The 22,806-nt window shown below is 57.8% G+C and overlaps 8 protein-coding genes across 8 annotated transcripts; 3 read left to right on the plus strand and 5 right to left on the minus strand.

The window, feature by feature from the left end:
- The first annotated feature begins 1,182 nt into the window (after nucleotides 1-1,182).
- Nucleotides 1,183-5,886, plus strand: L226DRAFT_481222 (uncharacterized protein). Its single transcript, XM_067676924.1, has 15 exons — nucleotides 1,183-1,763; nucleotides 1,825-2,153; nucleotides 2,235-2,348; nucleotides 2,401-2,580; nucleotides 2,634-2,670; nucleotides 2,724-2,845; nucleotides 2,898-3,015; nucleotides 3,066-3,266; nucleotides 3,325-3,365; nucleotides 3,421-3,682; nucleotides 3,741-4,023; nucleotides 4,082-4,291; nucleotides 4,360-4,453; nucleotides 4,509-4,528; nucleotides 4,584-5,886. Exons 1-15 carry the CDS (start codon nucleotides 1,304-1,306, stop codon nucleotides 5,512-5,514), a joined length of 3,402 nt encoding a protein of 1,133 aa, XP_067539020.1. The 5' UTR covers nucleotides 1,183-1,303; the 3' UTR covers nucleotides 5,515-5,886.
- Nucleotides 5,887-6,244: 358 nt separating this feature from the next.
- On the plus strand, nucleotides 6,245-7,250 carry L226DRAFT_531788 (uncharacterized protein). The gene is made up of 3 exons (XM_067680146.1): nucleotides 6,245-6,296; nucleotides 6,387-6,947; nucleotides 7,007-7,250. Exon 2 carries the CDS (start codon nucleotides 6,681-6,683, stop codon nucleotides 6,876-6,878), a length of 198 nt encoding a protein of 65 aa, XP_067539021.1. The 5' UTR covers nucleotides 6,245-6,296; nucleotides 6,387-6,680; the 3' UTR covers nucleotides 6,879-6,947; nucleotides 7,007-7,250.
- Nucleotides 7,251-7,833: 583 nt separating this feature from the next.
- On the plus strand, nucleotides 7,834-9,756 carry L226DRAFT_292902 (uncharacterized protein). The gene is made up of 4 exons (XM_067673641.1): nucleotides 7,834-8,060; nucleotides 8,119-8,461; nucleotides 8,517-9,510; nucleotides 9,572-9,756. The coding sequence occupies exons 1-4, from the start codon at nucleotides 7,988-7,990 to the stop codon at nucleotides 9,653-9,655; spliced, it is 1,494 nt and encodes a 497-aa protein (XP_067539022.1). The 5' UTR covers nucleotides 7,834-7,987; the 3' UTR covers nucleotides 9,656-9,756.
- A 334-nt stretch (nucleotides 9,757-10,090) lies between these two features.
- Nucleotides 10,091-11,658, minus strand: L226DRAFT_292914 (uncharacterized protein). Its single transcript, XM_067673642.1, has 4 exons — nucleotides 11,643-11,658; nucleotides 10,779-11,596; nucleotides 10,586-10,694; nucleotides 10,091-10,502 (listed from the first exon to the last, which is right to left on the minus strand). Exons 2-4 carry the CDS (start codon nucleotides 11,576-11,578, stop codon nucleotides 10,467-10,469), a joined length of 945 nt encoding a protein of 314 aa, XP_067539023.1. The 5' UTR covers nucleotides 11,579-11,596; nucleotides 11,643-11,658; the 3' UTR covers nucleotides 10,091-10,466.
- A 755-nt stretch (nucleotides 11,659-12,413) lies between these two features.
- On the minus strand, nucleotides 12,414-14,571 carry L226DRAFT_457481 (ATP-utilizing phosphoenolpyruvate carboxykinase; the record flags this gene model as incomplete). The annotated part of the gene is made up of 8 exons (XM_067675373.1): nucleotides 12,414-12,797; nucleotides 12,856-12,940; nucleotides 12,991-13,505; nucleotides 13,565-13,777; nucleotides 13,900-13,965; nucleotides 14,027-14,109; nucleotides 14,165-14,422; nucleotides 14,484-14,571. 8 exons carry the CDS (start codon nucleotides 14,569-14,571, stop codon nucleotides 12,414-12,416), a joined length of 1,692 nt encoding a protein of 563 aa, XP_067539024.1.
- A 2,636-nt stretch (nucleotides 14,572-17,207) lies between these two features.
- On the minus strand, nucleotides 17,208-19,116 carry L226DRAFT_568090 (uncharacterized protein; the record flags this gene model as incomplete). The annotated part of the gene is made up of 4 exons (XM_067684126.1): nucleotides 17,208-17,273; nucleotides 17,338-18,364; nucleotides 18,438-18,783; nucleotides 18,864-19,116. 4 exons carry the CDS (start codon nucleotides 19,114-19,116, stop codon nucleotides 17,208-17,210), a joined length of 1,692 nt encoding a protein of 563 aa, XP_067539025.1.
- Nucleotides 19,117-20,042: 926 nt separating this feature from the next.
- L226DRAFT_293250 (uncharacterized protein) lies at nucleotides 20,043-21,167 on the minus strand. The gene is made up of 3 exons (XM_067673643.1): nucleotides 21,112-21,167; nucleotides 20,200-21,052; nucleotides 20,043-20,145 (listed from the first exon to the last, which is right to left on the minus strand). Coding segments are annotated over exons 2-3 (762 nt in total). The 5' UTR covers nucleotides 20,961-21,052; nucleotides 21,112-21,167; the 3' UTR covers nucleotides 20,043-20,144.
- Nucleotides 21,168-21,315: 148 nt separating this feature from the next.
- L226DRAFT_568092 (uncharacterized protein) lies at nucleotides 21,316-22,804 on the minus strand (the record flags this gene model as incomplete). The annotated part of the gene is made up of 4 exons (XM_067684127.1): nucleotides 21,316-21,362; nucleotides 21,426-21,998; nucleotides 22,049-22,157; nucleotides 22,214-22,804. The coding sequence occupies 4 exons, from the start codon at nucleotides 22,802-22,804 to the stop codon at nucleotides 21,316-21,318; spliced, it is 1,320 nt and encodes a 439-aa protein (XP_067539027.1).
- Nucleotides 22,805-22,806: the final 2 nt, after the last annotated feature.

The following is a 22,806-nucleotide window of genomic DNA, read 5'->3' on the forward strand; positions in this document are numbered from 1 at the left end:
TTCCGAGAGCCTCGTGTTACGACGAGGTCGTCCAGCGGTGTGTCGGCGAGAGGCGGCGTGGAGCTTCCGAGAGCCTCATGTCACGATGAGGCCGTGCGGTATGAAGAGAGCGAGAGCGTTCGGGACGTTCTATGGGGCCTCGTGTTGCAGCGTGCGGTGTCGACAGGGCCGTCCAATGTGGGAGCGGCGGCGGAAGCCTCGTGTCGCAGTGAGGAGGAGTGGCAGGACAGCAGTAAGGCGATGAGGGCGATATCGGACCGAGACCTGCGGGGAGCCTCGTGTTGTTGTGAAGCCTCATGGTGCGCGTATGTTGCGTCGAGGGCCTCGTGTTGTGGTCTGAAGCATGAGAAGGCGACGGCGGCTCGCTTGGATACATCTTGTGGCAGTGTAGAGTCGGGCGTGCCGCGTTGAGGAGTGGAGGGAGCGGGCGGGCACAATGCCTCGTGGCTCAGCGTTGGGTGGTGTGTTGCCGTTCTTCTCTGGGAGGCGTGTCGTAGCGCTCTGTCTTGTGGTGCGTCGGGGCGCGTCGGGGCGTGTCGGGGCGTGTCGGGGCGTGGTGCGACGGGGTGTGGAGTGGAGTCGTCCATCATTCTCGCTACCTTCGTCGGTCTTTTCTGGCCGCCGAAAAGGTAGCCTTTCACGATGACCCTTCTTGGCTGCGGAAAAGGTAGCCTTTTCGGCCAGCGAAGAATGTCGGGAAAAGCTTGCCTTCTCTCGCAGATTCCGCGAACTCTCAGGCTGCCCAAAATGCAACCTACTGCGGGCTTTTTCAGCGACCAGAAATCTTCAATAAGTATCAGACTTTGTGCTCGTTATTTGGCGAACGGAAATCTTCGTCAAAATGGGACAAAAGAAGAACGGAAGGAGACCTTCTCCGACGTCATTACTAGCGTCGGAAAAGTTCAGTCAAAGTCAGCCTTTCTCGTACCTTTTGCGCGGCCTGATTTAACGGACAAATGTGTCCTTTTCGGCAGTATAATATGGTGCTCTTATCTATGTGAAAGGTCAAATATTTGGTAGCCTATAATGTTACTGTTATCTCGGGGACAGCTAAGCTCAGTCGAGGAATACATGAACATTTCCTGCCGCCGGTTCTGGGCTGACGCCCGCCGTGAGAGCCAGTGTCGGCTTGTAGGAACCGGAAGCCAAGCGAGCACCGCTAAGGCCCTGAGGCAGAAGCTCTTTCCGATAAGAGCTCGGCCACACCACGAGGCACGCGCCTTTTCAACCTCTCCGCCAACTTCTCTCTCATTCACGACCCACGACGACGTCGAGCCCAGCGACGACGGCGGCGACGACTGTCATGGCCCCCTCTTTACCAGCAGCGGCACTCACGCCGCTCTTCCTGCTCCGCGTAATCTCGCCAAGCATCGTCTTCCTCTCAACTCTCTCGCTGCTCTTCGCACGTCCGCCTGCGCCCTCGGTGCAGTCTCCCTCGCCCATAACATCCGTCGTCGTCGCTACTCGTACGCATCGTCGCGCTCTCATCTATGCGTTCCTATCCCTCGCAGGCCTCAGCTACCTTCTCGACGGTCTCACGTTCGTCGTCTGGGCGGTTATCCGTAAGGAGTGGCCTGCGTTCACCGGTCTCGAGGTCAATGCAGTCGTTGGTCTGGCCTCTTTTGCCGGCCTCGCTGCGCTCGGTGCGTGGAAGGAAGTCCGGGGTGTCGATGTATGGTCCATGAAAAGGCACAAGATCGCCATCTTCACAACCCTGGCGCTGGATATTGCGCAGGTCGTCCTCTTGGCTTTTGCCATCACCCGTGAGTCCTCAAACCACTCGCGTATATGCTCTGAAATGACCACGACCATGTTGTCGGCTAGGTCCCCTCTCCACGGTTTTCCTTCTCCACATTGCATTCCCTTCATTCCGTGTATTACTACTTGTACCACTGTTCTTTGCTCTTCTCTTCCCCCGCATTGCCTACGTTCCTGTTGAAATCTCGGACGAGGAGGCACCCACCGACACCAGTCTGCTTCTTCCTGCTCAGGATGCGGCTGCGCCATCGTCCGGTCTCTCTCCCATATCTGCGGAGGCCAGCAAGTATGGTACCTTCCGCAGTGGCCGCTCCATCGGGCAGAGCTCAAGCCCCACTACGCGCACGGCCACACCCGCTCCCTCCACCATTCGAGTTCCCCCGCCTAAGGCTCAGGTGAGTGAAGTAACGCGCTTCTAGTGTCTTCGCGGAGTCGCTGACGCACGTTTCGACATTGTGTTGTTCGCTGATCTGCAGCAAGCGAAGGAGGATATCGCCCTCGATCCGTCATGGCGCGAGATATTCATCCGGATCAAGCACATCACACCTTATCTCTGGCCATCGAAGAGCTTCGCGCTGCAATTCCTTGCCGTGCGTACAACACGTTTGTGTCGTGTGATCCGTCGCTGACTGCCGCGAACAGTTCCTATGCCTCCTGATTATGCTCGTGGGACGAGTCGTCAACTTCCTCGTCCCTCTTGTGTTCGCTCAGATCGTCCGTATCTTCGAGGAGGGTTCGAAGGTCTCTCCGTGGCCTTACCTCGGAGTGTACGTTGCCCTACGCTTCTTGCAGGCCACCGGTGGTCTCCCTGCTTTGCGCGATGTACGTGCTACTTTGCTTTGCGGCGCATATAGTCACTCAATGATCGTTCGTAGACTTTATGGATCCCGGTTATGCAGTACTCCGACAGAGGTGAGTTTGCCGACGACCCGGAACTATCAAGTTAACTGATCCATGCATTTCAGAGATGTCGCAGCTCTCGTTCGACCATTTGCTTCAGCTCTCGTTCGCCTTCCATGCCCGCCGCAAGACCGGCGAGGTTCTTCGTATCCTTGATCGGGGTGCAGCGATTAACCGCACTTTCGAGGTGAGAGGCGTTAAAATGTTCTTGGCTCTATGTCGCTTATACCGTTGCATAGACTCTTATGTTCAATGTCGTGCCTACCTTCGCCGACATTGGTATCGCACTAGTGTTCTTCGTGATCTACTTCGAATGGACCCTTGCTGTCGTGATCTTCTTTGTTATGGCCGCATACGGTGAGTAGACATGCTCGTAGCCTGCTCGTCCTTTGCTGACGACGCGGTAGTGGCGGCGAGCGTCATCCTCACTAAGTACCGCACGAAGCTCCGGAGGCAGATGAACGACCACGACGTCATGATCCGTGGCATCCACACTGATTGTTTGCTTAACTACGAGACTGTGAAGTACTTCAACGGGGAGCAGCATGAGGGCGAGCGTTACCGCGACGCCATTCGCCAGTACCAGAACTATGAGTACAAGGTCATGGGTGAGTTCTCCCGTTTGACAACGCGCATGGTGCTGTCCCTAACGACACTACCTGCTAGTCTCGCTCAACTTGCTCAACCTCGTGCAGAACTTCATCATTGTGAGTGTCCTGCATGCAAGAGCTCCTATTGATAAACTGACCGCAATGCGAACAGACTTTGGGTCTCCTTGTTGGTGCGATGATTGTTGCCATGCGCGTCGTTCGCGGCCAGTCGCAGCCACACCAGTTCGTGTTCTTCATCACGTATCTGGCTCAGCTCTACGGCCCCTTAAACATGCTCGGGTATCTGTACCGCACGATCAACCAGTCGCTCGTTGACACCGAGCGTCTACTCAAGTTGCTGAGCGAGCCCAAGGAGATCAACGACAAGCCGAACGCCCCAGATCTCATCGTCAGCAACGGCGAGATCGAGTTTGGTGAGTTGACAGTCGTACCACAATGGCTTGGCACGGAGCTCACCTGGCATGTGTTCAGATAACGTCAACTTCTCGTACGACGGTCGCACTACCGCGCTCGACGGCGTCTCGTTCAAGGTCCCGAAGGGCTCATCGGTTGCACTTGTAGGGGAGTCTGGTGCTGGGAAGTCCACGGTTCTGCGCCTCTTGTACCGCTTCTATGACCTCAAGGAGGGTGAAGGCCGCATCTTGATCGATGGCCAGGACATCCGCGACGTGACCCAGGGCAGCCTGAGGAAGGCTATCGGTGTCGTTCCTCAGGACCCGGTCCTATTCAATGCCAGCATTGGGTACAACATTGGGTCAGTACTCACTCCATAACGCGCGCTATACGTCGACTAACTTGAGTGGCGTCGACAGTTACGGCAAGTTTGGTGCTAGCCAGGAGGAGATCGTGGCTGCTGCCAAGGCTGCTCAGATTCACGACCGCATCCTCAGTTTCCCTGACGGCTACGACACCAAGGTCGGCGAGCGCGGTATACGGCTGAGCGGGGGTGAGAAGCAGCGTGTGGCTATCGCGCGGACCCTCCTCAAGGATCCCCCCATTCTCCTTTTGGATGAGGCCACCAGGTAAGTTCGATGTTCGATGGTCGCAATCTATAGCGCTATCAGTTACTCATGACCACCCTCAATGTCAGCGCTCTGGACACATCCACAGAGAAGGACATCCAGAAGGCGTTGCAGAACCTTGTCCAGGGTCGTTCGTCTCTGTCTATCGCACACCGGCTCTCCGTAAGTGCCACTCCTATCAGAAGTCGTATAAGCTTTGTTGACACTGGTTGTCTAGACCATCGCCACAGCTGATTTGTACGTGAAGGGTGCTGTCATTCCGATTATAGCCTACTTACCATATCGACGACAGGATCCTTGTACTCAAGGATGGTCGGATTGTGGAACAAGGCACCCACGCCGAGCTGCTGGCACAGGGTGGCGTCTTCGCAGAGATGTGGGCTGACCAAGTCTCCAGCACTGACGAAGCGTCAGCGCACCGGAAGTCAGCTGTTGTCACCGGATTCGACTTGGAGAGTGCTCCTCAGGACGGCCCCACGGATGAGCCGGAGGACGTCAACGGCGCCCCGAAGCTTAGGATCGAGGAGACCATCGCAGATACGCTGCTCGATAACGATGCTAGCGCGGCAGCAACCGCCGAGGAAACCCCCGCCCAAGGCGCACCTGTGGCATTCCCGTCTGGGGAGAGCGCTGAAGACGCGACCGTGCCTGCGGCTGCGAGCGCTCAACCGGTCCCTGATGTCTCCGCCGCTGCGCCTGTGGCCTTCCCAAGCTCCGAGGATGCGGCGCCTGTCGCGTTCCCTTCTGCCGACGATGCAACCCCCGTTACGTTCCCCGCCAGTGACAGCCCGGCTCCTATCGCGTTCCCTGCATCCCCTGAAACGGCTTCCCAGCGCGAAGGCTCGGTCGCGGAGCGTACGCAGACCCCTGGTGTCACCTTCCAGGAAGCGGCGACGCCTGAGCGGACTGGCACACCTGACCCGGAGGCGGACGGAAAGCGCAGGCGGACCTTGTCGACTCAGGGCATTCAGCGGCTTGCGCGCCGGATCTCAATCACCACTCGCCGTCAAGGCTCTTCGACGTCTATTCCTGCCATCGCGAGCTCGATCCTCCCGAGCCTCAAGCGCGAGAACACGGCACGGTCGAGCACGGACGAGGGCAGTTCAAAGGACGTGAACGTCGCCAGGGACAGCCCGAGCCCGAGTGTCACCAGCGAGGGCAGCAAGCCGAAGGGGTCGAAGATTAGGAAGGAGAAGAAGGACAAGAGGAAGAGCATGTCTTGAGTAGGACGCTCGTCAGGAAGTTTGGACTCCCGTTGGATGCCCGCTTGGGCTGGTTCGATTCCCGTTTTCTGTTGCACATGACTATCCCGTTATCCCACCGCCCGCCACATGCCTCCCCCTCTGTTGCAGACTCCCACCGCTTTTCAGTTGATATTATCATTCACGATTCACGACACGACACGATACGACGCGCGCGGCGATACTGTAGTAATTGACGCTTGCCCCCGCAGCCAGCCACATAGCTCACCTCCATACATCACCTCTGCATTTGCCATTACACCTGTTGTCTCGGCCTCTACGTACTTGCCCTCGTGCATTCCCAGTTGTTTTCGCTAGCAATTGACAATACATGTCTGGTTTGAGATGCGGTGCCTGAGTGTGTCTTGTACTGGCGCCGGGGTGCCTTCGAAACACCCTTCCATAACTCTGGGTGGCAGATGTGGCCAGATGTGGCCCGCGCACTCCCCAAATCGGCGTTCTGGAATGCGCGGGCGGGCACGTGCGGGGTGCTGATTGGCTGGCGAGGGGCTAGAGCGGTGTGGAGATGTCCCGGAGAGATGCCGCTCAAAATTGAGTTCCGGAGTTTGAAAAGAGGGGGAGGGCGTATATAAGGGTGCAGGGGCGGGGATGAGTGCCATCTCGCTCTTGCCCCGCTCCTGCTTTGCCAGTCTCCGTCCCGGTTCCGTTCGATTCTCGGTTTCGTCGGTTCAGAATCAAGGTCTCGCTGTAACGTGTAGCAGTATCGATCTCAATCCCATCATGTCCACAAAAGTCTACGTCGGGTCAGTTTCGTTGAACTCATACGCGGCGCCTCCGTGTAGCCACGCTTCCCGGACCGCACGACTGATGTGCTCTGTATTTCTCGCGTTTAGCAACTTGAGCTGGAACACTACGGATGATACCCTCCGCAATGTCAGTTTGGTTTCCACCACCCGACGGCCTCCGTCGCGTGTCTGTCCATGTGTTCCGTGTCTGATTCGTTGTTTGTCATGCGCGCGTTCGCAATTATAGGCCTTCTCTTCCTACGGGCAAATTCTCGACGTACGCGATCCCCTTGCATGAGTCTTGTGGCTGTGTAACGCTTGCCATGAGGTCTCGTTGGCGAGGGCCTCGTTGTGCTGATCTCATGTTCGCTCCGCGAATATTATTTCCTCCAGTCCATCGTGATGCGCGACCGTGACACCGGCCGTTCCCGCGGTTTCGGTTTCGTCACCTTCAGCTCTGGTGCTGAGGCCCAGAACGCCATCGCCAGCCTCAACGAGCAGGAGCTCGACGGCCGTCGCATCAAGGTCAACCTCGCCAATGCTCGCGGCAGCGGTGGCGGTGGAGGCGGAGGTCAGAAATTTTATTCTCCGGCATCTTGATCCCCTCATTGATCTCGATTACAGGCTACGGTGGTGGAGGTTACTCCGGTGGCAGCGGCTTTGGCGGTGGTGCGTGACTTTGGCGATCTGTGATGGGTATTTTGATTGACCAGGTATGGCATCTCCAGGCCAGGGTGGCTACGGTGGTGGTGGCTACGGTGGCGGCCAAGGTTCGTTTGGCCAGTCTGGTTTCGGTGGTATGCAAGGTTGCGCTGGAGTAGAACGCGGCCTCGGATGAGCAACAAGCTGACGATTACTTCTCAGGTGGCTACGGCGGCCAGCAGGGCTACGGCCAGGGCGGCTATGGCGGTGGCTACCAGCAAGGTGGCTACGGCGGCGGCTTCGGCGGCCAGCAGCCTGGTGGCTACTAGATGCCTACCGGTATGTATTCTGGTCTTTTGTGGTCTACAACGTTGACTCACAAGATGTCTTCTAGGCGACGCCCTCTTCTCCCGTATGCCTTCCTCTTCAGGCGTCCCCCACGACGTCATGTCTTCTGTATCTGATCTCAGTCTCCGTTTCTTGCTCGACCCACTCATCCGCAACACTCCTTACTCCCGCTGTCCTTTCTGGTAGCACACGTCGTCTTCGTCCTGGTCGTCTCGTGTTCCGATGCGTCTCGGTTTGTCACCAATACGGCTTGTACTTGTAGGAGTTCCCGCATCCCCGGTGTACTTATTTCCCCTCCCTTATCGTCTCGGATCCCCACATCGCGCGTTGTGGGTGGGTGTGTGTCGTCTTACGCATTGCGTTGTATCACAATATGATTGTTTGCTCCGTATCCTCGCTTTGCATCGTGTGCTCCGACTTGGCAGGCTTGAGAGTTGGTCCAGCGAGCTTCAGGGGGGGCATACTTAGGGGTGAACCGGCGCTCACAGCGCTCGGGGCCAAGTCAAGGTCAGTGATGTCGTCTCAGTCTCTCCTCTCAGAACGCCATGCCTAACCGGAACCACATAAGCTCATCGCAGGCACTCAAGTTGCACGAGAGCATATGGGTGCGAGGGGAGGATCCGTTCTCGGTCGAGAACGGTGCACAGTTCCTCCGCTTGCATTTGTATGATGTGCCAACCATCCTCGTGAGGAACGAGTACAAGCAAATTTGGGACGTCATGCAACGTCTCAGAGCTCGAGAGCGATCCCATCGCAGAGAGTTCTTGATGATAACTGGGCACGCGGGCATCGGTGAGCTATTTATTCATCGGGAAATTGTTCAGTACTACCTAACTCGTATGTCTCGCAGGGAAGACGTTCTTCATCTACTACGCATTGGCGCGCTGTCTCCAGGAGCACATACCGGTCGTCATATGCCTCGATTCCTCGGATTCGTGTCTTTTTGACGCTGATGGTCCGAGGGAGATAGATACCACGATGAAGTCATATAGGAACCTGTCGGAAGACACGATCGTCTTATACAACTCCGACTGGGAGATGAATGGTGCGTTCATAGGGCTACCACGCATCCCCGCATTCGCCGTGCACGTCACGACAATCGACGCCAAGCACTGGGAAGCACTCGACAAGGACGCTTATCCTGTAATATGGATCATGGGCCTCAATACCCGCGAGGAGGTCGCTCAGTTACAGTGCGTATGTCCCTCATCGCGTCTGCGGCATGTCTTCACCGGGCTGCCTGTTCAGAGCCTTGCAGGAGCGGGAGACTCCAAAGAAATGCGGGTGGCTTGAACATATAGCAAAGACGGAACGGACTTACACCCCGGTGGAAGTCTTCGACCTCTTGGGGCCATGCATCAGGGTCTGCGAGCACCACTCGTGCACGTACACGTCCGATAACCTCGGGACACAGGGCGCCCGCTATATCCTCGACAGGCTCGAGAGCGGCGGGAAACACTACAACGCATACGCTTTGCTCAGCATGATGCTCAACCACGACCACTACAACATCCTCGACAGGTTCTTCTTCGCGCACCCGCTGCACCCACAAGGCGACCCGCGCACCGCGTTCCGCCTGCATCCGTTCAGCCTTGGGTTCAGCGTCCCGACGCTCTTCCTCCGCCAGCAGCTCGCAGCTGCGTTCCGCGAGATGGCGCTCAAGGACCAGCTCCGGTTCGCCGACGCGTTCAGCGGCAGTCCCCAGATCGCGAACGCGCTGTTCGAGCCGCTGGTCCTCGACGCCCTGGAGCGCCACCCGAGGGGACACTGGTGCCATGTCCTGGGGCGGGCCGTTGGAGACAGAACGGCAGACTTCCGCCTCGGACCTGGGCTCGTCCTCGAGCGCATCACGGACAAGGCTCTTTTTCGCCTCGGGGACAACCGCGTGTACGTGCCCCTGCCTGGCACGCTTCCTGGCATCTCTGCGGTTGTCGTGTCGGAGGACGCTAAGCGGGCCACGCTGCTGCACCTCGACATTGTTCCAACCCCAAATAGACAGGACTGGCCAACTTATAAGCGCGTTGGCGGTCGGAAGATCAGCAAGCGGGCTGTGTGCGATGCGATCGACCTGTTCCCGGCCGAGCAGGCCAGGGAGATGAAGTGGTCGCTGCTGCTGCCGACGACGAAGGACCAGGGCAGGAACGTCAAGGTAAAGGGCGACATGGTGCTGCCGGAGGGATATCCGAAGGTCGATATCGGCTGGATGAGGGTCGGCGGGAGCTGGGAGCTGCTGGAGGTCCTGGTCAGTATCCACATCGCTGTGAGGAGTTTGTATGGTCCACTGACTATTCGGCATCTCCCAGCATCTCTTCAGGACGAGCGACGGGGACGAGTTGGAGATCACCGCTGAGGCGGAAGGCGTTCCTACCAAGCTGTTGAGGTGGTAGTGCCCTAGTAGTCGCATGCAAAGGTAATCATGACATGCTACGCATACTGTGTTACAGATATTTTCGCGATGTGAGCAACATAACGTCACGCAGGCCTCTCCTGTCCATCCTTCCCGCCGACTTCGAAGTCTTCCGGGTCCCACAGCAAGTATTGTTCTTCCCCTGTGAGCATGCATACAGTCAGTGGCTACGCATATACATGCGCATATACAAGGAAATGGATACATACACGTATCCCGCTTCACGTCCAAATCCACCACCCCAAGTGCCCAAAGCGTCGGGATACCCCGCCGCACGCGCAAAGCCCACCAATCTCTATCCTTGCCAGTGCTCCGAGTCGGACTGCTCGGATCCCACACCCTCAGCGTGAGCCGCCCAAGGTTGGCAAACGCCGGTTTCAGTCCCCTCGAGAGGCTCTCATCGTACTCGCAGAGCATATCCTCGAAGCCCGCGTGCAAGAGCGTCGCCAAGCCGTCGCTTGCCCGACACGCGTACGCCCATACATGTGGCGGCGACACTGCGTCGTCTTCCCCGCCCCAGCCTTGAGTCCCGCGGACGCCCGGGCCCTGCCACTCCACGGCCCCTACCAGTTCGGCCCGCGTGGCGTATCCGGGTTCGTACGTGAAGGACAGGTGCTTCAGCGGGAGCGGGGGCGGGGGCGGCGACGGGGGAAGCGATACAGGCTCGTGGCAAGGACGAGGGAGAGCGGCGAGGATGCATCGCGTGGTGTCCCGGTAGAGGCCTATCAGGTTCTTCCTGGCCGGCATGGGCGAGTACGCCGTGGGCGACGCGAGGACGACCTCGAGCATCTCTAGACGCACCAGCGTCGACAGCGGGGCGTAGTCCTCTGGAGGGAGCGGACGCGACGACGTGAGTATTACTAGTGTGACTAACGTGCAAGTACAGTGAGGAATTGAAAACGAGACGTACGGGGTGTCCACCGCGCGAAGCTGCTGCGTATATGCACGTGCGTGAGGTTTGCAGGGCCCAGCGTAGCAGCTTGGAGGATGAGCGTGGCTGTAGACGAGCAGCTGTCCATCTGTGCTCATACATGTATGCCGGCGTGAGGAGTCCGAGGGTCAGTCAGCCCCCGCCAAACTGCAAACAACACAACCCGACGCACTCACTCACCTTGAGCGATTTCAGCGCAGCGCAGGGGGGCACCGTACCAGAGCGCCGCGGCATCGGCGGGAGCTTCCAACTCCCTATACCGCTCCCCGTCCGCCCCGACGCATCCCCGAACTTCACAATCGCACAGTGACACTCGACCGCGCTCAGCGCCGGGAAGCTCCAGAGCAACAGCGCGAGGTCACGCCCGGTTACGAAGAACACATGGTACAGGCGCAGCTCGCGCATGTTCTGTGGGGAGAACTGCGCGCCGAACAGCGCGGCGTAGCGTTGCGGGAAGAGCCACTCGGAGGACACGATGGTCAGCGTCGACACTGCGCTGAACACGCGCGCGATCTTGGGGTCCACGAGTGATATGCTCGCGTCGTCGTCGGAGTCCTGTTCGCCCAGCCTCAATTTGGTGGCACTGGCAGGCTGGGCGAAACTGTTTCCGCCGCAGACGACAGGAGTGGCAGGCGTCTGCTTCTTGAAGTTACACTTGAATCCCTTGCCTTTTCCCTTTCCCTTTCCCTTCGGTCTGGACACCCGCAGCGGCAGCGTGAGCTGCACCTCCCTCGGGCGAATCCACGCACACGCCTCCGCGCCCGCCGCGAGGTCGCGCAGACCCCGCGCACTCTTCACGGAGACGTGGAAGAACAGATTGTGCCGCGCCCGGGGGAGCCACGCGCTGCAGACGAGGGCGCACGCGCGGAGGGTGCGGTAGTCGATCGCAGCAGGGTCGCCGAAGCGGAGGGTGTACGTGCTCGCGTCGATGATCCGTTCGCAGAGCTCGATGGGGAGCGATGGGCGGGCCATAACAATATATGAATATGTCTGGAGTCGTTTGTGAGTTGCGATTCTCCGATCTTGCTCGACGTACCTACATACCGGTTAGGGGAGAGGGTTAGAGGAGAGATCATCTTCGTGATGTAAGTATTGTAGTACACAGCCGACTTACCATTTCGGGAAGCGTCTACCAAACGCCTTGAATCGTACGTAGTCTTAGCCAACCACAATAGGAAGCCGTCACGACCGCTTGAGTTCCAAATGGTCATGGATGCATCTGCGAGCCTGCATGCCACATGTATAGGCTGTCCAACATGCTGGGAACCCCTTGGTGAATTGAGTGAGGAGGACCCACCACTAATGTGAGCATACTGGACGTCAACTGAATCTGTTAGAGAGCGAACCCTGACAAAAGTCTCTCCTATCTGCTTATCGGATACCTTGGAGGCTCTCCGGCGGCAGCACGACTGTTCTCAAGGTAGAAAAACGCGTCGAGCACCCTTTTCTTCTCGGGCGCCACTGGCGCGTTATTTGGCTCTGTTGACGTGTAAATGACCGCACGTGATACCAATGCCGAACCGATCCTGATCAAGACTACTTGAAATCATAAGCGACGACCACAAGAGCTGGCGCAATGATGTTGGTGGTTTATCCTGTAATATTAACGAGAAAAGGAGAATACATCTACAGTTACACATCTCTCTGTCCACGTAGGACGACGTGATTACTTCTCGAACTAATCCAACCCGTGCTAGAAAGTCCTTATCCAACCAACCGCCGCGACAGCAATGTCGGTATAGATCCCGCGACCGTCGAACCCCACCCCAGCCACGCCCCCGCTCAAGGACACAAAAACACACGCCGTCTATGCGATCTGCGGGCCGGCCAAGCGCACCTTCTCCTCGACGTCGCTCTCGTACAGCGCGAACGCCTTCTGGAACATGCCGCCGAGCTTGCGCACCTCGCGCTCGAACGCCTCCTTGTTCTCCCACGCGAGCTTGGGGTTGAGCAGCTCGCGCGGCACACCCTCGAGCGCCGTCGGAATCTGCAGGTTGAAGACACCGAAGTTCTCGAACTCGGCCTTGGCGAGCTCGCCAGAGTGCACCGCGTCGACGATCCGGCGCGTGTACTTGAGCGGGCAGCGCTTGCCGGTACCGAACTTGCCGCCGGTCCAGCCGGTGTTGATCAACCAGCAGTCGACCTTGTTCTTGTACATGCGCTCCTCGAGCATCTCGGCGTAGCGGCCGGGCTGGAGGTAGTTGTTTAGCTTCAGAACGAAAGGGGTAGAGATAGTGGGTATGACTCACGTGGAGAACGATGAAGGGCGCGCTGTAGCACGTCGAGAACGTCGGAATGGGCTCAAGGACACCGTCCTCCGTTCCGGGCGTCTTCCTGTTGAAGAGGTCAGAATAGCCCATTCGATGGGGAAGGCCGGGACTTACGAAGTGTAACCAGCCAAGAAGTGGTACGAAGCTTGCTCAGGGGTAAGCTTCGAAACCGGGGGAAGGACACCGAACGCGTCGCAGGTGAGCATGATGATGTTCTTGGGCTGCGACTTGACGAAGCAGGGGATCTCGGCGTTGGAGATGAACTCAATTGGGTATGCGCAGCGAGTGTTCTCCGTAATGGCGGCGTCGTCGTAGTCCGGTACGCGCGTGAGAGGGTTGTACACAACGTTCTCGAGCACGGACCCGAATCGGATAGCGTTGAAGATCTCGGGCTCCTTCTCCGCGCTCAGGTTGATGCACTTGGCGTAGCAGCCACCCTCGATGTTGAAAACACCATCGTCGGACCAAACATGCTCGTCGTCACCAATGAGCTTGCGGCGGGGGTCTGCGGAGAGCGTCGTCTTGCCCGTGCCGGAGAGACCGAAGAAGAGGGTAACATCGCCCTGCTCGCCAACGTTTGCTGACGAGTGCAGAGAGAGTTGGCCGAACTTGACGGGCTGGAGGTAGTGCTATATGCGGGGGATCAGCGTCATGGCGCGCGAATGACGGCGAAAGGAAGGGACCCTACCATCACTGAGAAGACACCCTTCTTCATCTCACCGGCGTACTCGGTACCGAGGATGACCATCTCCATCCGCTTGAAGTTGATCTCAACCGAGGTAGTGGACGACATGCCCTTGGTGAAACGGTTGGCCGGGAACTGACCGGCGTTGTAGATGATGAAGTCGGGCTCGCCGAAGTTCTGGAGTTCTTCTTCGGTCGGGCGGATAAGCATGTTGTTCTAAACAGATCCATAGTAAGCGACATTTCTGCGACGGAGGTCCGCAACAACGAATGCACCCGTACCAAGGTAGACAAACTACCATGGTCGGGTGGATCCGGAGGAGCAAAGATAACACTCACCATGAAGAGAGCGTGGTAAGCGCGGGCGCAGATTACTCGCACTTTGATGCGGTACTTGGGGTCCCACTGGCGAACACGGACCGAGGTCAAATTTTGCGTTCATGCTCGGAGAAGGATGGATACTCACTCCCGCAAAGCCGTCGAAGACATAGACGTTGTCACGGGTGTTGAGGTAGTCGATGGCACGCTCACGGTTAATCTCGAAAGTGTCTACACATGTTGTTAGCAACGATGGTTATATAGGGGGACAGGTTATAGCACTTACGCTCATCCATCTTGATGTTGACGGAACCCCACCAAATCTCGTCCTTGGAGGTGTCTTCATAGACGATACGCTTGTCCTTGGGACTGCGGCCGGTCTTCTTGCCAGAGAAGTTGATCAGGGCACCGGACGAGGAGACGATGGCACCCTCGTTGCGGATGGCATCCTCGTAGAGGATGGCGGGGGGCGCGTTGCGCTTGATCTGGATGCGGTCCATGTCGAAACCAGCCTGGGAGAAGTACTCCAGGTCACGGCCGACGACTGTGGGGAGCGAGGGATGTTTAGAAACACGTCCGATCGCGATGGAGGATGAGTTACTTACGATTTGAGACCTCGGCATCGAATGCCTGGGCATAGTGCTTGTGGAGGATGTGGGGAGTCACGTAAGGGGTTCCGTGGGCGTAGGACATCTTGGTCAAAGGCTGCAAGGAAGCGAAGAGGGTGAGCGACGGTTGAAGGGAATGAACGGTATGACATAGGAGGGCAGCGGCGCGGTATGACACGCGCCTCGACCGCGGACCCCGGATCGGAGCACGGTCATGCGCGCAGCCCCCTGGAGGCAGTGGGACAGACGGGATATATGCGCATGAGTGGACCTGATGAAACTATGCATCGCAGACGTCGGTCGTCGCGTCTAAGGCCTCGGCGATGGGATAGGACAGTGTGATAACATCGGAGCACGCGCGTCGGGGCGGAGCGCGCGTCGGAGGAGACGATGAGGAAAGGAGGACTCACGATGGGGGCTGGTCGAGGTGCGGGATGTGTTCGGGAGCACAAAAGGAGAGATGGAAGGCGGGGTAGAGGGGCTGTCGAAGGGGAGAGGGGTGGAGAGAGAGACTTTATAGCAGGCAGCAGGCGAAGCATCCAATAGGTGAGTTTCCCGAAAAGGCAGGGTCGTCGTGCAATCACGCGGGAGAAAGGGAGGCAGCACCCGGTCCTGTCCGTGGGGCGGGACACCGAGCGGGATTGGCTGGGCAGGCTTTTCCGTCGTTGGCGGCGCGTTCAGGCGGCGGCGTCGTCGTCGTCGTCGTGGGCAAGGGGCGAGGCATCGTCTGCGCTGGCCCCCGACGCTTCTCCGTCGCGTGGGCCCCTCGCTCATGTGCCCCTGCATTCTCCCATCTCCATTCCTGGCCATCCGCAACCGTGCCCTCCTCGCCCTCTCCTCCTCCTTGGCCTCCTCGACCCCGCATCGACCCCACACCCAGCCACCCAGCCACCCCACACTCACGGAGTCGCCTCCTCCGCCACAGATCCGCTCACTTTCCTAACCAATCCTGCAGGGAGGCCGGGACACGGAGCGGCTCACGCGGGTCCGCCATCCGGGAACATCTTGCCAATCTGCAGTCTGGACCCTCCGGCTCCTTTCACCGGAATTCCCTCCGTCGACGCCTGACATATGACGTCCAGCCCACTCTGTCGCTCCCTCGTCCTCTCTCTTGGTCTGGCGTCGTCCTGCTCTCGTGACGGCTGCATCCTACACCCTGACAATGTCCCGTCCGACTCCAAGCGCAGCTGACCGATCAAGCCAATCGATGGCGCAGAACAGTGGAGGAGCAGGAGGGAATGGCGGACGAACGGCGACCTGGGCTCTTTCGCAGCATTACCAATTGGTGTCCGGTGCGTCCTTCGCTGCTCTCGGCTATTAGTATCCTCCTGTGAACCTGTGAACTCGCCACACATCTGGCACCGTCGTGCGCGGTCACCATCTCTTGTACTCGATTCATCGTTCATGCCGATCATGAAACATTGTACGATTGTCAACGATTCGACCAAGAGGTGTCCCCGCAAATACCATGGCGAGTGGTGAGCACAGCCAGTGTACGGCGTTTTCCTCAAAGTACGGCCACCCGGACGATCGGGTACGAGGCTGTGAGAGCAACAGAGACCACATGGACCTCGGCATGAACCGTCCATATGCACCGGTGCGTCCATGCATTGCATATATGGACCCATCTGGACTCATGCCACCGAGTCCTCCCGCGGTCTAAAACCTTGACGAACTTCCTGGACAGCCGCATATAGTCAACCTTGTGAAGCTGCAGACGAGCGGAACGAGGCAGGTCTATATTATGCACTCTTTTTTTGACTTTGCGGACCTGCAGAGCGCTGCCTGCAAAGCCGGTACCTGGGCCTGATCGACCCACTGCATTCCGGACTCTGCACCAGGGACCGAATGTATGCGTCCAGCCACGCCAGTCAAAAGGTTATACGACACGCCTGGGCACTTCTGCGTCATTTCAACCCGGATGCTGTGTCGACATCCTAATGAATTTACAAGTCTGCCCGTCAATAGGCCCCCCAATCGTTTGCCTAGCTGCAGGCTGTAATACGGTCGCAAGTGAGTCTTGGCGAACAGGCTCCGTATCTCCCCACGCCCGTAAATGCCTCGTCAACCACGCAGCTCCAATATACGATGCCCTCGTGCTATCTTCAACGAACATATGCGCTGGCTGTGCGCCCTACAGAACCACGCCTGCGACTGCGAGACGGATCCGCGCATCTCCCTCAAGAGCCTCAGCGGATGCTCCATGGTCGCGTTGCCCTCACCAAGAAACCCTCGCCTCGACCCTCCACAACTCATGCCGTGCACTTACGCTCCTCCGTTCCAAGACGCGTGACGAACCCTATTCCGAACCGAACGCAGTACCCGCCCGGCCTTGAAAATCTACAATGTATTTGTGGGCACAGCTAGTATCCAGTATTAAGTCTTCGTCGACTCGCCCCTCCCACCCGCGCCCTCGCTTCCTCCTCACCGCAGGACCGCGAGGACCAGCTCCAGTTCGATCTCGATCTTGATTTCATTTCGCATCGCACCATACTGGATCTCGTCCAACGGGCACCAAGGCTCTGTGAGACGTCTTCAGGTTCCAGGTGCCTAGCGGACCCCGAGATTCACCTCGCAGTACAATGAGTCTTTCGTTCTACCACCGTGTATACTAGCATTCGTGCTCACTTGGCATGCACCAGAGCTCTCGTCATGTAACACCGTTCTCGTGGGCAAATCACAGCCAGACCATCGTACGAGTGCCAACTAGACAGCATTCTATCATTTCCGCTTCTGTCTGTACGCATCGATTTGCAAGTCGTCCCTGTCGTGCTGTGCGAGAAGATGCTACACCAGGATGCCTATCGTCAGCGAGTCATCTCATTCCGAAGAGGCTGCCGTGAGTACTGACCAGCACCTCCAGCAATTCCCAGCTGCCGCCGACCCTCATCCAACCGATGTCGACCGCCGGATATCCTTCAGGCAACGTCAGATCCCCGACGAGCTTGACGTTCCTCCCCTGGTCCTTCGTCGTCGGCAGCAAGATCGACCACTTCATCTCCCTCCCTCGCTCGGCCGGGAACATGTCAATCGCCTCGCATATGACGCGCTTGCTGATCACGCGCTTGTACTCCCACAACATACTACTGTGCTTGGGTTGAATCGCGAGATCGAGCTGCAGCATCGTCGCCCGTGCGCCATCCTCGGAGACAACTATCGCGCTGATCCCGGGGAGCACGCCCGGCAAGGGCACGTACACACGGTTGTCCGCCGGGCGGAAGAGCGCCTTGTCGACGATGCGCTCGAGGACGAGCCCAGGTCCGAGGCGGAAGTCCAAGTCTGCAGCCTGAGTCCCAGTCCTGTCGCCGATTGCGCCGCCCCCCAGTGGCAGGACATGGCACCAGTGTCCGTGGGGGTGGTGCTGGAGGGCGTCGAGCACGAGGGGCTCGAAGAACACGTTCGCGATCTGCGGCTCGCCGCTGATCGCTTCGGCCATTTTCAGCTGGTCTCTGGGCATCAGGATCCTGCGGAACAGGGCCGCGAGCTGCTGGCGGAGGAAGAGCGTAGGGACGCTGTAGCCCATGCTGCTCTCGTGGAGGCCGTGGCACGTGCGTTTCTTGTCGTCTTCGTAGCGCGGGTGCAGGAAGAAGACGTCTTCCATGATGTACGTGTACGTGTCGTTCTGGAGCATCATGTTGCGGAAGTCGTAGCCGGTGTGGGTCTGCTCGAGGAGTCGTAGTATGCCTGGGGGATCGATTTGGGTTTCGCCGCCAATCAGGTCGGCTTGGGGGTCGTCTTTGATCTTTCGGATATCGCAATGGTGAAGGCAGGCTCTCATGCACGGGCCCAAGAGGTCGAAAATCTCCACCGGACTGTAGGTCAGCTCGTCCGCTTGGAGCCAACCGCATCTCTCGGGCTCCTCCCGCTCTTTGAGGGCTCTGCGCAAACGTCGGAGTGATCAGGATGATTCAGCGATTGTAGACGTTGACGATGCAACGAAGATGCACGTACTGCAAGTGGACCAACTCTTCGCGGGTGTTGAGGCCCATGACCCAGACATCGGGGAAAAAGTATTTTATAGCCGCCTTCCATCGCTTCGCCTCGGGGCGAACGACGTGAACGACGAGTGCGGGAGTGGACAGCGCCGGGTAGTAGGACGGACCGTCCTCATAATCAGAGTCGTACAGGACAATTGTGTCTGCTGGCAATTCCAACCCCCTCTCGACGTCTGCTACTGTCGTCACGCCCTCGGCGTTGAGCAGATACGAATGGCAATCACGCGGGCGTGTACATGTGACGACAGGGATGCGCTCTTTCAGGGCCCGAGCGAGGGCGTAGAAGAGGAAGAACGACTTTCCTGTACACAGAATGTAGTCAGGCACGTCAGCACCCAAGATTGCGTGCGTCCCGGCGGCGACGCGTGGAACTTGAACTTACCGATGCCTGTGTGCCCAGTAATCAGTAAATAGTCGCCTCTCGAGAAGTCGTTGCGTCCGCTAGCGTTTTCATTCATTGTCCGGATGAGCTTCCAGATCTGCTTGTATTCATCCCGCACAAGGACGGTCGGACATCCTTTGAGGGGCAAGCGGAGGAACTCTGCGCCGTTCTCGACGTAGAATGGATCCTGCCCTTGCACCCATATGCTCTCGTAAATCAACTGGTGGTCTTCGCGATTTGGAAAGTGAAACATCCGCATGGCGGTTGTGGAAGGAAGAACGACGATACCCCTATACCCCCGCCATACAGTATAGTACGGGTCAGTCGGGAACTGCCGATCGGTGTCACCGGTAATCGCTGAGGAGCTCAGGAGAACCGTATTCGAAAAGTGAAGCAATATGGGGGCCTCGATGTATACCTTCTCCAGCAGACACACGTTACAGCAAATACATCAGAGACCCTCGTCGTGATGGTCCTCCTCTGCCCCCTGCCAAGTTACTAGGCGCTCCCTCAGTATCGTCCGACCGCTGCCTCCGTCGTCCGTCCGCTCAGCCTCTTTCTTCCCCCTCATATCCTCCTGTCCTGCTCGTACTAGATGCTCTGACAACCGAGAATAAGATGTGGGACCACCTACGCGTGGTGACCGGTGACCTCTCGACCGCCACCAGTCAGCGCTATTCGTCGAGCCACAGCGATCCCGGGCTATCTGACCCTGCCCATATCGTGAGCGAATAAGCAGTCCGTTTGCATACAGACTCACAATCGCGCATCACCTCGAGTCTGAGAAGACGGAGCTTGTGCATTGTCGGAAGCACCTTCACCGCCTCCTCGAACCACCAAGCATCGTCCCTCCCGGCCTTGCTGTCCCATATCCGCACTCCTAGCATGCGCAGGGCGACGAACCGCTCTTTGACATTGCCGCTATCCGTGTCTGCGATAGTCCGCTCCAGAGATGGGCCGAGTAACTTTTCTAGGGCCGTGAGACGCTGCGAGCCATACGACCACCAAGTCGGCTCCACTGCCCCGTCTTGGCTCTGCTCTGGGGACGACCTTCGAGTGCCGCCGCCCGAGAGGTAATCGGGCGTGCCGAGGCCTGGTTCGAAGGATACGATGATCCTGCGAAGGTTGTTGGGAGATACTTGGAGCAGGATAGCCTCGGTCGCTCGGCAGTGGGAACCTATCAGCCCAGTGTCTGACGGAAGTGCGGTTTGTAGGGTCGGTGAGGCGAGTACGAGACGTAGAGAGACAAGTTGATGGAAGCTTGATAGAATTTCGAACGCGTCTGTAATAATGTCTGGTTTGACGAACGGCGTTGAAGGCACGAACGAACACACACCATGGCTCCAGCTGACGAAACTCCCTCGCAGCGAGAGACTTGTGAGCCATTGCGCACTTCCAGACATGAATTGAAGAACGAACGCGCCGGCGAGAGCGCAGCCATTCAGCTGCGTATGGCATCAGCCGAGCAAGCCACCACCGTGCGCTACCTCTGACCTTCATGACTTGAAGTGCCTGTGGCCGGGAGCAGTAGCGTCGAACTTCAGCAGCAGGACGCTTAGCATATTGCAAATATATCGCAACGCAGCGTAGAGCGGTCAGATTCGGAAGGGACCACAGGACCTGGGCCAAGTCACTTGGGGATGGGAAGCGAACATAGTATAGCTCGAGGACCTTCACCGAGCGGAACTGGGACATGAGCTTGATATGTTTCCGGGGATACAACCACTGTAAACGCGACAACACTAGCGTATTGACTCCGGTAAGGTTGGCATACAGGAGGGCGGCGATGGAGGGCTGTTCTTTGAGGCTAACCCAGCCTTCCATCGCCTCCCAGCGCGGAGGGCCGAGCTCTATCTCCCGGACATGGCAGCCAGTCGCAGGTGTCGTCGAGATGAAGCGCTGGACGTGCGCGGATGTTCTGAGCACGACGCGATAGAAGATGTTATATCGGGCGCGAGGGAGCCAGGCAGTGCACACGAGCGCGCAGGCACGCAGAGTGGGATAGTCGACAACGGTGCCGTCGTCGCGATTGATGCAAGAAGCACCGACGTCGATGATACGCTCCCAAAGCTCGATAGGGAGGCGAGAGTCATCCATGCGGGCAGGGGCCGGTTAGAGAACTTGAACGAGAGTGCAATGAGGACTTATTAGCAGTGAGGAAGACGCCGTAGTCCACGTTGATGACTCATCTATACGGAATGCCATCGCATGTCATTGCCTCAAACTGTCAATGTCTTGCTTCGCTTACCGTTGAATATAGACCATTCATCGTCAACGTTTACGAGTCCACGTCTCGCATTTAGTACGAACCACAGATAAGCCCTCTTGTCTATTAGCACTGAGGTATTCGACGATGGAAGATCGGAGGGGGCGCTCGGATCCGAAGACCAGCCTAAAAGGGATCTTGTCATGTCGTTTCCCATGAACATCTTCGCAGGCGGTCTGCCAGTGTCTACACATACTCCGCAAGCCAGAGAGAGTCATCGTTCTCGTTCTCCCCTGTGTATAGCGATGAGAGATCAGCCTTGGTAAAGTGTGCCAAGAACGTCGCACAACACTCACAATCGTCTCTGACATCCACGTGCAGTAGTCCCATGGCATGCAGCACCGGCAGACGCTTCGATACCTCACCCACCCACCACGCGTATTCTTCGCGTTCATATGGGTCCCAGAGCTTGATTGACAGCGTCTGCAGAGCTGAGAACGCAGGCCTCAATCGTCCTTTATCAGTCTCCACCAGGATATCTTCGAACCCTACTCCGAGCAGCCGCTCCAAGGCAGCAGCACGTCCCATGCCGTAAGACCACTGCCTCGGATCCTGTTGACCGGCCTCGTGAAGATGGTCTTCGTCGGCTCGGATGAGTTCTTGCACTGCGGGGTCTTTCGATCCGGACAGATATGGGACCGTCCCGTATCCCGGTTCGATGGCAATGGTGATATCCCTTAGTGCGGCTGTCTGATCCATGGATGTTCCTGAGTATGCTAGCCCGATGTGGAAGAGGACGTCTTGCATTCCTTTCCGATAGAGAGAGATCAACGTGAGGCCTGGCGGCAACCTCCTCTCGACAGTTGGGGAAGCCAGGGTGACCGTCAGAGAAGTGACGTTGCGGAAGGCCGAGAAGACATTGTAGTCGTCTAGGAGTGACGGCTTAGTGAGGCTCGGGGGTAAATGAGCTGAGACTCACGAGGCTGCCAGCTGAAGAAGCTGGTCCGTATAGACAGGACCTGTAGCCATGGCGCACTGCCGACGATGCTTTCCAAAATGAAGGGTGCAGCACTGCTGCACCCATTCACCTGTATAACATCAGTGCTCTGCGACTTTGATTAAGATCAGAAGTCGGCACGCATACCTCTATGCTACGCAGTTGCTGCGATTTGACCTGATGGTGTGCTGGGTGGTGTATGGTATCAGGGTATTGGAGACCAAGTCCTGCACACGTCAGGTCTCGGAGCCGAGGGAAGCACCGGAGCAATCCAATGAGATCGCCCGCGTTCGGGAAATGTACTCCATGAAGCCTCAGGATGCTCAACGACTCCATCTTCGATAGAAGTGAGAGGTAGATCCGTGGGTACAGCCACACCAGATTCCAGCAAGCCAGAAGATAGACTTCGTCAACGAGGTTGGCTCGAATCAAAGGCCCGACGGATGGTCCCATGATGTCTTGGTCAGTGCCGTAGGGGTCTGGCATCTCCAGCGGGCCGAGTTCCACTTCCCGCACCGGATAGTGCGACGTTACGGAGAGGAAGCTGTTGAGCTGAGTGGAGGTGTATAGGATGACGCGGAAGAACATGTTGCGGCGCGAACGTGGGACCCATGCGCGGCAGACGAGAACGCATGAGCAGAGGGTAGGGTAGTCGACTTGAGAGTCAACGTCGCCATATAGACGGCTGTAGTCGATGACGCTTTCGCAAACTTCTACGGGCAAACGCGAGTGTTGCATGA

This window comes from Lentinus tigrinus (genome assembly GCF_003813185.1).
Source record: "Lentinus tigrinus ALCF2SS1-7 unplaced genomic scaffold L226scaffold_5, whole genome shotgun sequence".
NCBI lineage: Eukaryota > Fungi > Basidiomycota > Agaricomycetes > Polyporales > Polyporaceae > Lentinus > Lentinus tigrinus.